The sequence below is a fragment of the Oncorhynchus gorbuscha genome, linkage group LG14 (assembly GCF_021184085.1).
Source record: "Oncorhynchus gorbuscha isolate QuinsamMale2020 ecotype Even-year linkage group LG14, OgorEven_v1.0, whole genome shotgun sequence".
In the NCBI taxonomy this organism is placed as follows: Eukaryota; Metazoa; Chordata; class Actinopteri; order Salmoniformes; family Salmonidae; genus Oncorhynchus; species Oncorhynchus gorbuscha.
In genome coordinates this window covers 82,427,948-82,440,780 of record NC_060186.1, presented here as the reverse complement: position 1 = coordinate 82,440,780, position 12,833 = coordinate 82,427,948, and the positions used below count along the sequence as shown (strand labels likewise).

The window sequence follows — 12,833 nt, the reverse complement described above, 5'->3', positions numbered from 1 at the left end:
TGTACTGTGATATTGTCCTCACATAGCAAAACTGCAGGCTAAAGTTAAATCTAGACTTGGTTTCCTCTATCGTAATCGCTCCTCTCACCCCAGCTGCCAAACTAACCCTGATTCAGATGACCATCCTGCCCATGCTAGATTACGGAAACGTAATTTATAGATCGGCAGGTAAGGGTGCTCTCTAGTGGTTAGATGTTCTTTACCATTCGGCCATCAGATTTGTCACCAATGCTCCTTATAGGACATATCACTGCACTCTATACTCCTCTGTAAACTGGTCATCTCTGTATACCCGTCGCAAGACCCACTGGTTGATGCTTATTTATAAAAACCCTCTTAGACCTCACTCCCCCCTATCTGAGATATCTACTGCAGCCCTCATAATCCACATTCAACGCACATTTTGCCAGTCGCATTCTGTTAAAGGTCCCCAAAGCACACATCCCTGGGTCTCTCCTCTTTTCAGTTCGCTGCAGCTAGCGACTGGAACGAGCTGCAACAAACACTCAAACTGGACAGTTTTATCTCAATCTTTTCAGTCAAAGACTCAATCATGGCCTCAGGGCTGCAATAATTATATATATATATATATTATATATTATTATTATATTATTATTTATATAGATAAATTATCGCAACCCCCGACCCGCAGGAGGCCTTTTGGTAGGCGATCATTGTAAATAAGCATTTGTTTTTAATTGTCTTGCCTCGTTAAATAAAGATTACATAATTGTGTTCCCCATGTACTTTTTATATGGGTTTGTTTTAAAAACAAAAAACATTTATTTTATAACAACACTCCCCTCTCTCCTTTTGGATTGGACTATGAATGAAGTAGTGGGATGTTTTTTTTTGTGTATCTATTTTTGTCTTTTGTATGTTTCATTTTTCCTTTTGCGCAATGGATTTGAAATTGTTTTCCAGTTCACTTCCCGTACAGTTGGTGGCGGTATGCGCATTAAATTAGTGAGAAGAGACACGTCACATCCGGTTTCTGGTTTTTGTCAAAAGTCGTTGGCAAATATGGCAGCGTTTTCTGGTAAGAAATGAAAATATATATTTTACTGTATTCTCACTGTTATCAGTACTTATCTATAAGTGAACGCATTTAAGATTGGTTTAAGTCCCCTTTTCCTTCCAATAATGGTTCCCTTTCGTCCACAGAAATGGGCGTTATGCCTGAGATCGCCCAAGCAGTCGAGGAGATGGACTGGCTGTAAGTTATCCGAGGTTTTCTCCAATCAATTCAATTCAAGGGGTTTTATTGGCATGGGAAACATGTGTTTAACATTGCCAAAGCAAGTGAGGTAGACAACATACAAAGTGAATATATATATATAAAGTGAAAAACAACAAAAATGAACAGTAAACATTTCTCTCTATGTCCATCACATCAATGGAGTTGAGTTGCGACTACTGAGCCTCCGACTCGATACTTGTAAAAATGTCAATCTTTAAACCCTTGCCGTGTACCTATGTTTGACCTCTGTTAGTTGCGTGACATTTTTTTTTGCTGAAAATCCATACTTATTAATAAAACGTTTTTTTTGTGTGTGTGTGTGTGTCTATTACCGACCACCGACTGTTTCGTCATATCGATTGACAGCGACTCGATGTGACCGGGAGGTGCGCTCCGCCCGGTGTCCGCGCAACTCCACCGGGATGTTCATATGGAGAAACCCAACCAGCTGTAAGGGACGTTAAGGCCACTGAGTTATGTAACGATAACCAGGGCGTTATGTCGTTAAATATATTCTCGTGTTGTTTTAACTACGTTAATACTAAACGTATTTTATTTGATCAGTGACCAGCAATGTCTCACCGTGAATATATCCATACGGACTAGATGGGATAACTACGTGTTGACACTCCTGTGCTCATTGGTTACGTTAAACATGCACACTAATAATTAGGATATGTAACGGATTGTGGCACAACGCTGACTATCTTCATTAGTTATGTAAACACTTTACTCTGCTTAGTTTAACCTGCGTAAATTAAAAATGTAAGTACGCATACGGCGATTAAAATAACCATTTTCGAATTAGGTCGCGTTAGTAAATTCCCTCTGGCCATCTACTCCGATTTCAGATCACTCGTCTGAATGTTCCAGATACCAAAATAACTAATGAATTTATGAATTGCTCAATACCCGTTAATACACCGTTAATAACCGTGTAAACAAACTGCTCTATTCATCTGACTATCCACAACCCTATTGCTATCGTGTGCATGTAACCATGTTCATCTGACTATCCACAACCCTATTGCTATTGTGTGCATGTAACCATGTTCATCTGACTATCCACAACCCTATTGCTATCGTGTGCATGTAACCATGTGTAGCCGATGCGAAATGGCTAGCTAGTCAGCGGTGGTAGCGTTCCAATCGGTGACGTCGCTTGCTCTGACACCTTTTGTGGAGCGATGGGTAACGCTGTTTCGAGTTGTGACTGTTGTCTATGTGTTCCTGGTTCGAGCCCGGGTCGGGGTCGAGGGACGGATGGTCTATACTGTTACACATGCTCAGATTCCCCGTCCAACGTTGTGACTGTTGTCGATGTGTTCCTGGTTCGAGCCCGGGTCGGGGCGAGGGGACGGACGGTCTATACTGTTACACATGCTCAGATTCCTATCCAACGTTGTGACTGTTGTCTATGTGTTCCTGGTTCGAGCCCGGTCGGGGCGAGGGGACGGACGGTCTATACTGTTACACATACTCAGATTCCCGTCCAACGTTGTGACTGTTGTCGATGTGTTCCTGGTTCGAGCCCGGGTCGGGGCGAGGGGACGGACGGTCTATACTGTTACACATACTCAGATTCCCGTCCAACGTTGTGACTGTTGTCGATGTGTTCCTGGTTCGAGCCCGGGTAGGGACTCAGATTCAGATTCCCGTCCAACGTTGTGACTGTTGTCGATGTGTTCCTGGTTCGAGCCCGGGTCGGGGCGAGGGGACGGATGGTCTATACTGTTACACATACTCAGATTCCCGTCCAACGTTGTGACTGTTGTCTATGTGTTCCTGGTTCGAGCCCGGGGCGAGGGGACGGACGGTCTATACTGTTACACATGCTCAGATTCCCATCCAACGTTGTGACTGCTGATTGTTTGTTCCAGCCTCCCCACAGACATCCAGGCAGAGTCCATTCCGTTGATCCTGGGGGGAGGAGATGTCCTCATGGTGAGAAAATGGCCTTTTTTACATAAAAAACAGACAGTTCAACCTTAACTTATAATGACTCCTCCCACATTGTGTGTATTGACTCCACCTGTTGTTGATTCTGTTGTGTTCAGGCGGCAGAGACTGGGAGCGGTAAGACCGGGGTGAGTGTCGCGCCGTTCCTCCATATTGTCAAATCCAGCATCTACTAGAGGACAGGGGGTCGCTGAAACATGTTCTACCATCCATACAGTGTTATTGTCAAATCCAGCATCTACTAGAGGTCAGGGGGTCGCTGAAACATGTTCTACCATGAGATCTACTTTAAAACAAATGAAACATTCCATTAGGCCCATTCTCCTCCTCTACCCTTCCCCCATTAGGCCCATTCTCCTCTTCTACCCCCCCCCCATTAGGCCCATTCTCCTCTTCTACCCCTCCCCCCATTAGGCCCATTCTCCTCCTCTACCCTCCCCCCATTAGGCCCATTCTCCTCCTCTACCCTTCCCCCCATTAGGCCCATTCTCCTCCTTCTACCCCCCCCCATTAGGCCCATTCTCCCCCCCCCATTAGGCCCATTCTCCTCCTCTACCCCTCCCCCCATTAGGCCCATTCTCCCTCCTCCCCCATTAGGCCCATTCTCCTCCTCTACCCTTCCCCCATTAGGCCCATTCTCCTCCTCTACCCCCATTAGGCCCATTCTCCTTAAGCCCATTCTCCTCCTCTATTAGGCCCATTCTCCTCCTCTACCCCCCCCCCCATTAGGCCCATTCTCCTCCTCTACCCCCTCCCCCCCCCCCATTAGGCCCATTCTCCTCCTCTACCCCCCCCATTAAGCCCATTCTCCTCCTCTACCCCCCCCCCCATTAGGCCCATTCTCCTCCTCTACCCCCCCCCATTAGGCCCATTCTCCTCCTCTACCCCCCCCCCATTAGGCCCATTCTCCTCCTCCTCTACCCTTCCCCTCCATTAGCCCATTCTCCTCCTCTACCCTTCCCATTCTCCATTAGGCCCATTCTCCTCCTCTACCCTTCCCCCCATTAGGCCCATTCTCCTCCTCTACCCCCCCCCCCATTAGGCCCATTCTCCTCCTCTACCCCCCCCCCATTAGGCCCATTCTCCTCCTCTACCCCCCCCCCCCATTAGGCCCATTCTCCTCCTCTACCCCCCCCCCCCCATTAGGCCCATTCTCCTCCTCTACCCATTAGGCCCATTCTCCTCCTCTACCCCCCCATTCTCCTCTCCCCCCCCCCCATTAGGCCCATTCTCCTCCTCTACCCTTCCCCCCCATTAGGCCCATTCTCCCCCCCCATCCCATTCTCCTCCTCTACCCCCCCATTAGGCCCATTCTCCTCCTCTACCCCCCCCCCCATTAGGCCCATTCTCCTCCTCTACCCCCCCCCATTAGGCCCATTCTCCTCCTCTACCCCCCCCCATTAGGCCCATTCTCCTCCTCTACCCTTCCCCCCATTAGGCCCATTCTCCTCCTCTACCCCCCCCCCCCATTAGGCCCATTCCCCCCCCCCCCCATTAGGCCCATTCTCCTCCTCTACCCCCCCCCATTAGGCCCATTCTCCTCCTCTACCCCTCCCCCCATTAGGCCCATTCTCCTCCTCTACCCTTCCCCCCCATTAGGCCCATTCTCCTCCTCCTCTACCCCCCCATTAGGCCCCCCCTACCCTTCCCCCCCATTAGGCCCATTCTCCTCCTCTACCCTTCCCCCCATTAGGCCCATTCTCCTCCTCTACCCCCCCCCCCCCATTAGGCCCATTCTCCTCCTCTACCCCCCCCCCATTAGGCCCATTCTCCTCCTCTACCCCCATTCCCCCATTAGGCCCATTCTCCTCCTCTACCCCCCCCCCATTAGGCCCATTCCCCTCCTTAGGCCCATTCTCCTCCTCTACCCCCCCCCCCATTAGGCCCATTCTCCTCCTCTACCCCCCCCCCCATTAGGCCCATTCTCCTCCTCTCCCCCCATTAGGCCCATTCTCCTCCTCTACCCTTCCCCCCCCCCCCATTAGGCCCATTCTCCTCCTCTACCCTTCCCATTCTCCTCCTCTAACCCCCCCCATTTAGGCCCATTCTCCTCCTCTACCCCCCCCCCCATTAGGCCCATTCTCCTCCTCTACCCCCCCCCCATTAGGCCCATTCTCCTCCTCTACCCCCCCCATTAGGCCCATCCCCCCATTAGGCCCATTCTCCTCCTCTACCCCCCCCATTCTCCTCCTCCCCCCCATTAGCCCATTCTCCTCCTCTACCCCCCCATTAGGCCCATTCTCCTCCTCTACCCCCCCCCCCCATTAGGCCCATTCTCCTCCTCTACCCCCCCCCATTAGGCCCATTCTCCTCCTCTACCCCCCCCCCCATTAGGCCCATTCTCCTCCTCTACCCCCCCCCATTAGGCCCATTCTCCTCCTCTACCCCATTCTCCTCCCCCCCCATTAGGCCCATTCTCCTCCTCTACCCCCCCCCATTAGGCCCATTCTCCTCCTCTACCCCCCCATTCCCCCCTCCTCTACCCCCCCCATTAGGCCCATTCTCCTCCTCTACCCCCCCATTAGGCCCATTCTCCTCCTCTACCCCCCCCCATTAGGCCCATTCTCCTCCTCTACCCCCCCATTAGGCCCATTCTCCTCCTCTAACCCCCCACCCCCCCCCCCATTAGGCCCATTCTCCTCCTCTACCCCCCCCCCATTAGGCCCATTCTCCTCCTCTACCCCCCCCCATTAGGCCCATTCTCCTCCCCTCTTAGGCCCCCCCCCATTAGGCCCATTCTCCTCCTCTACCCTTAGGCCCATCCCCCCCCCCCCATTAGGCCCATTCTCCTCCTCTACCCCCCCCCCATTAGGCCCATTCTCCTCCTCTACCCCCCCCCATTAGGCCCATTCTCCTCCTCTACCCCCCCCCCCATTAGGCCCATTCTCCTCCTACCCCCCCATTAGGCCCATTCCCTCCCCCCCCCCCCCCATTAGGCCCATTCTCCTCCTCTACCCTTCCCCCATTAGGCCCATTCTCCTCCTCTACCCTTCCCCCCATTAGGCCCATTCTCCTCCTCTACCCCCCCCCCCCATTAGGCCCATTCTCCTCCTCTACCCCCCCCCATTAGGCCCATTCTCCTCCTCTACCCCCCCCCATTAGGCCCATTCTCCTCCCCCCCCATTAGGCCCATTCTCCTCCTCTACCCCCCCCCCATTAGGCCCATTCTCCTCCTCTACCCCCCCCCCCATTAGGCCCATTCTCCTCCTCTACCCTCCTCCCCATTAGGCCCATTCTCCTCCTCTACCCCCCCCCCATTAGGCCCATTCTCCTCCTCTACCCCCCCCCATTAGGCCCATTCTCCTCTACCCCCCCCCCATTAGGCCCATTCTCCTCCTCCCCCCCCATTAGGCCCATTCTCCTCCTCTACCCCCCCCCATTAGGCCCATTCTCCTCCTCTACCCCCCCCCATTAGGCCCATTCTCCTCCTCTACCCCCCCCATTCATTAGGCCCATTCTCCTCCTCTACCCTTCCCCCCATTAGGCCCATTCTCCTCCCCTCTACCCATTCCCCCTCTATTAGGCCCATTCTCCTCCTCTACCCTACCCCCCATTAGGCCCATTCTCCTCCTCTACCCTTCCCCCCATTAGGCCCATTCTCCTCCTCTACCCTTCCCCCCATTAGGCCCATTCTCCTCCTCTACCCCCCCCCCATTAGGCCCATTCTCCTCCTCTACCCTTCCCCCCATTAGGCCCATTCTCCTCCTCTACCCTACCCCCCATTAGGCCCATTCTCCTCCTCTACCCTTCCCCCATTAGGCCCATTCTCCTCCTCTACCCCCCCTCTACCCCCCTCCATTAGGCCCATTCTCCTCCTCTACCCCCCCATTAGGCCCATTCTCCCTCCTCTACCCTTCCCCCATTAGGCCCATTCTCCTCCTCTACCCCCCCCCATTAGGCCCATTCTCCTCCTCTACCCTTCCCCCCATTAGGCCCATTCTCCTCCTCCCCCCTCCATTAGGCCCATTCTCCTCCCCTTCCCCTCCATTAGGCCCATTCTCCTCCTCTACCCCCCCCATTAGGCCCATTCTCCTCCTCTACCCCCCCCCCATTAGGCCCATTCTCCTCCTCTACCCCCCCCCATTAGGCCCATTCTCCTCCTCTACCCCCCCCCCATTAGGCCCATTCTCCTCCTCTACCCTTCCCCCCATTAGGCCCATTCTCCTCCTCTACCCCCCCCATTAGGCCCATTCTCCTCCTCTACCCCCCCCATTAGGCCCATTCTCCTCCTCTACCCCCCCATTAGGCCCATTCTCCTCCTCTACCCCCCCCCATTAGGCCCATTCTCCTCCTCTACCCTTCCCCCCTCCCCCCCATTAGGCCCATTCTCCTCCTCTACCCATTCTCCTCCCCCCCCATTAGGCCCATTCTCCTCCTCTACCCCCCCCCATTAGGCCCATTCTCCTCCTCTACCCCCCCCCCATTAGGCCCATTCTCCTCCTCTACCCCCCCCCATTAGGCCCATTCTCCTCCTCTACCCCCATTAGGCCCATTCTCCTCCCCCCATTAGGCCCATTCTCCTCCTCTACCCTTCCCCCCATTAGGCCCATTCTCCTCCTCTCTACCCTTCCCCCCATTAGGCCCATTCTCCTCCTCTACCCTTCCCCCCCCATTAGGCCCATTCTCCTCCTCTACCCTTCCCCTACCATTAGGCCCATTCTCCTCCTCTACCCCCCCCCCATTAGGCCCATTCTCCTCCTCTACCCCCCCCCCCCCATTAGGCCCATTCTCCTCCTCTACCCCCCCCCCCCCATTAGGCCCATTCTCCTCCTCTACCCTTCCCCCATTAGGCCCATTCTCCTCCTCTACCCTTCCCCCCCCATTAGGCCCATTCTCCTCCTCTACCCCCCCATTAGGCCCATTCTCCTCCTCTACCCCCCCCCATTAGGCCCATTCTCCTCCTCTACCCCCCCATTCCCTCCTCTATTAGGCCCATTCTCCTCCTCTTAGGCCCATTCTCCCCCCCATTAGGCCCATTCTCCTCCTCTACCCCCCCCCATTAGGCCCATTCTCCTCCTCTACCCCCCCCCCCATTAGGCCCATTCTCCTCCTCTACCCCCCCCCATTAGGCCCATTCTCCTCCTCTACCCCCCCCCATTAGGCCCATTCTCCTCCTCTACCCCCCCCCCCATTAGGCCCATTCTCCTCCTCTACCCCCCCCCCCATTAGGCCCATTCTCCTCCTCTACCCCCCCCATTAGGCCCATTCTCCTCCTCTACCCCCCCCCCCATTAGGCCCATTCTCCTCCTCTTACCCATTCTCCCCCTATTAGGCCCATTCTCCTCCTCTACCCTTCTCCTCCCCCCATTAGGCCCATTCTCCTCCTCTACCCATTCCCCCATTAGGCCCATTCTCCTCCTCTACCCCCCCCCCCCATTAGGCCCATTCTCCTCCTCTACCCCCCCCCCCATTAGGCCCATTCTCCTCCTCTACCCTTCCCCCATTAGGCCCATTCTCCTCCTCTACCCCCCCCCCATTAGGCCCATTCTCCTCCTCTACCCCCCCCCCCATTCTCCTCCTCTACCCCCCCATTAGGCCCATTCTCCTCCTCTACCCTTCCCCCCCCATTAGGCCCATTCTCCTCCTCTACCCCCCCCATTAGGCCCATTCTCCTCCTCTACCCCCCCCCCATTAGGCCCATTCTCCTCCTCTACCCCCCCCCCCCCCATTAGGCCCATTCTCCTCCTCTACCCCCCCCCCATTAGGCCCCTCCTCCTCTATTAGGCCCATTCTCCTCCTCTACCCCCCCATTAGGCCCATTCTCCTCCTCTACCCCCCCATTAGGCCCATTCTCCTCCTCTACCCCCCCCCCATTAGGCCCATTCTCCTCCTCTACCCCCCCCATTAGGCCCATTCTCCTCCTCTACCCTTCCCCCCATTAGGCCCATTCTCCTCCTCTACCCCCCCATTAGGCCCATTCTCCTCCTCTACCCCCCCCCATTAGGCCCATTCTCCTCCTCTACCCCCCCCCCCATTAGGCCCATTCTCCTCCTCTACCCCCCCCCATTAGGCCCATTCTCCTCCTCTACCCCCCATTAGGCCCATTCTCCTCCTCTACCCCCCCCCATTAGGCCCATTCTCCTCCTCTACCCCCCCCCCCATTAGGCCCATTCTCCTCCTCTACCCCCCCCCATTAGGCCCATTCTCCTCCTCTACCCCCCCATTAGGCCCATTCTCCTCCTCTACCCCCCCCCATTAGGCCCATTCTCCTCCTCTACCCCCCCCCCATTAGGCCCATTCTCCTCCTCTACCCCCCCCCCCATTAGGCCCATTCTCCTCCTCTACCCCCCCCCCCATTAGGCCCATTCTCCTCCTCTACCCCCCCCCCATTAGGCCCATTCTCCTCCTCTACCCCCCCCCCCATTAGGCCCATTCTCCTCCTCTACCCTTCCCCCCCATTAGGCCCATTCTCCTCCTCTACCCCCCCCCATTAGGCCCATTCTCCTCCTCTACCCCCCCCCATTAGGCCCATTCTCCTCCTCTACCCCCCCCCCATTAGGCCCATTCTCCTCCTCTACCCCCCCCCATTAGGCCCATTCTCCTCCTCTATTAGGCCCCCCCATTAGGCCCATTCTCCTCCTCTACCCTTCCCCCCCCATTAGGCCCATTCTCCTCCTCTACCCCCCCCCCCCCATTAGGCCCATTCTCCTCCTCTACCCCCCCTCCCCTCTACCCCCCCCCATTAGGCCCATTCTCCTCCTCTACCCCCCCCCATTAGGCCCATTCTCCTCCTCTACCCCCCCCCCCCCCATTAGGCCCATTCTCCTCCTCTACCCCCCCCCCATTAGGCCCATTCTCCTCCTCTACCCCCCCATTAGGCCCATTCTCCTCCTCTACCCCCCCCCATTAGGCCCATTCTCCTCCTCTACCCTTCCCCCCATTAGGCCCATTCTCCTCCTCTATTAGGCCCATTCCCCCCATTAGGCCCATTCTCCTCCTCTACCCTTCCCCCCCCATTAGGCCCATTCTCCTCCTCTACCCCCCCCATTAGGCCCATTCTCCTCCTCTATTAGGCCCATTCTCCTCCCCCCCCCCCCCCATTAGGCCCATTCTCCTCCTCTACCCCCCCCCATTAGGCCCATTCTCCTCCTCTACCCCCCCCATTAGGCCCATTCTCCTCCTCTACCCCCCCCCCATTAGGCCCATTCTCCTCCTCTACCCCCCCATTAGGCCCATTCTCCTCCTCTACCCCCCCCCCCCATTAGGCCCATTCTCCTCCTCTACCCCCCCCATTCTCCTCCCCCCCCCCCATTAGGCCCATTCTCCTCCTCTACCCCCCCCCATTAGGCCCATTCTCCTCCTCTACCCCCCCCCCATTAGGCCCATTCTCCTCCTCTACCCCCCCATTAGGCCCATTCTCCTCCTCTACCCCCCCCCCATTAGGCCCATTCTCCTCCTCTACCCCCCCCCCCCATTAGGCCCATTCTCCTCCTCTACCCCCCCCCCCCATTAGGCCCATTCTCCTCCTCTACCCCCCCCCATTAGGCCCATTCTCCTTCTCCTCCTCTACCCCCCCCCATTAGGCCCATTCTCCTCCTCTACCCCCCCCCCCCATTAGGCCCATTCTCCTCCTCTACCCCCCCCCATTAGGCCCATTCTCCTCCTCTACCCCCCCCCCCATTAGGCCCATTCTCCTCCTCTACCCCCCCCCCATTAGGCCCATTCTCCTCCTCTACCCCCCCCCTCTATTAGGCCCATTCTCCTCCCCCCATTAGGCCCATTCTCCTCCTCTACCCCCCCATTAGGCCCATTCTCCTCCTCTACCCCCCCCTCTATTAGGCCCATTCTCCTCCTCTACCCCCCCCCATTAGGCCCATTCTCCTCCTCTACCCCCCCCCCCCCCATTAGGCCCATTCTCCTCCTCTACCCCCCCCCATCCCCATTCTCCTCCTCTATTAGGCCCATTCTCCTCCTCTACCCCCCCCCCCATTAGGCCCATTCTCCTCCTCTACCCCCCCCATTAGGCCCATTCTCCTCCTCTACCCCCCCCCATTAGGCCCATTCTCCTCCTCTACCCCCCCCCATTAGGCCCATTCTCCTCCTCTTACCCATTCTCCCCCCATTAGGCCCATTCTCCTCCTCTACCCCCCCCCATTAGGCCCATTCTCCTCCTCTACCCCCCCCCATTAGGCCCATTCTCCTCCTCTACCCCCCCATTAGGCCCATTCTCCTCCTCTACCCCCCCCCCCCCATTAGGCCCATTCTCCTCCTCTACCCCCCCCCATTAGGCCCATTCTCCTCCTCCTACCCCCCCCCACCCCATTCCCTCCCCCCCCCATTAGGCCCATTCTCCTCCTCTACCCCCCCCCATTCTCCTCCCCCCCCCCATTCTCCATTCTCCCTCTACCCCCCCCCATTAGGCCCATTCTCCTCCTCTACCCCCCCCCCATTAGGCCCATTCTCCTCCTCTACCCCCCCCATTAGGCCCATTCTCCTCCTCTACCCCCCCCCATTAGGCCCATTCTCCTCCTCCTCCCCCATTAGGCCCATTCTCCTCCTCTACCCCCCCCATTAGGCCCATTCTCCTCCTCTACCCCCCCCATTAGGCCCATTCTCCTCCTCTATTAGGCCCATTCTCCTCCTCTACCCCCCCCCCATTAGGCCCATTCTCCTCCTCTACCCCCCCCCCCCCATTAGGCCCATTCTCCTCCTCTACCCCCCCCCATTAGGCCCATTCTCCTCCCCCCCATTAGGCCCATCTCCCCCCCCCATTAGGCCCATTCTCCTCCTCTACCCCCCCCCCCATTAGGCCCATTCTCCTCCTCTACCCCCCCCCCCATTAGGCCCATTCTCCTCCTCTACCCCCCCCTCTACCCCCCCCCATTAGGCCCATTCTCCTCCTCTACCCCCCCCCCATTAGGCCCATTCTCCTCCTCTACCCCCCCCCATTAGGCCCATTCTCCTCCTCTACCCCCCCATTAGGCCCATTCTCCTCCTCTACCCCCCCCCATTAGGCCCATTCTCCTCCTCCCCCCCATTAGGCCCATTCCCCCCCCCCCCCCATTAGGCCCATTCTCCTCCTCTACCCCCCCCCCCATTAGGCCCATTCTCCTCCTCTACCCCCCCCCATTAGGCCCATTCTCCTCCTCTACCCCCCCCCATTAGGCCCATTCTCCTCCTCTACCCCCCCCCCCCCATTAGGCCCATTCTCCTCCTCTACCCCCCCCATTAGGCCCATTCTCCTCCTCTACCCCCCCCCATTAGGCCCATTCTCCTCCTCTACCCCCCCCCATTAGGCCCATTCTCCTCCCCCCCCCCCCCAGGCCCATTCTCCTCCTCTACCCCCCCATTAGGCCCATTCTCCTCCTCTACCCCCCCCCATTAGGCCCATTCTCCTCCTCTACCCCCCCCCCCCCATTAGGCCCATTCTCCTCCTCTACCCCCCCCCATTAGGCCCATTCTCCTCCTCTACCCCCCCATTAGGCCCATTCTCCTCCTCTACCCCCCCCCCCATTAGGCCCATTCTCCTCCTCTACCCCCCCATTAGGCCCATTCTCCTCCTCTACCCCCCATTAGGCCCATTCTCCTCCTCTACCCCCCCCCATTAGGCCCATTCTCCTCCTCTACCCCCCCCCCCATTAGGCCCATTCTCCTCCTCCTCTCCTCCTCCCTACCCCCCCCCCCATTAGGCCCA

At 57.1% G+C, this 12,833-nt stretch overlaps 1 protein-coding gene across 1 annotated transcript in view; it reads left to right on the top strand.

Annotated features, from left to right (window-relative positions):
* Positions 1-944: 944 nt before the first annotated feature.
* The window catches only part of ddx1 (DEAD (Asp-Glu-Ala-Asp) box helicase 1), a 62,052-nt gene continuing 50,163 nt past the window's right edge, over positions 945-12,833 (top strand). Inside the window, exons 1-4 of the mRNA XM_046299127.1 lie at positions 945-1,039; positions 1,165-1,216; positions 3,121-3,184; positions 3,298-3,327. Coding sequence (XP_046155083.1) covers positions 952-1,039; positions 1,165-1,216; positions 3,121-3,184; positions 3,298-3,327 — 234 coding nt within the window. The 5' untranslated portion in view covers positions 945-951. The remainder of the gene's footprint in view (positions 1,040-1,164; positions 1,217-3,120; positions 3,185-3,297; positions 3,328-12,833) is intronic.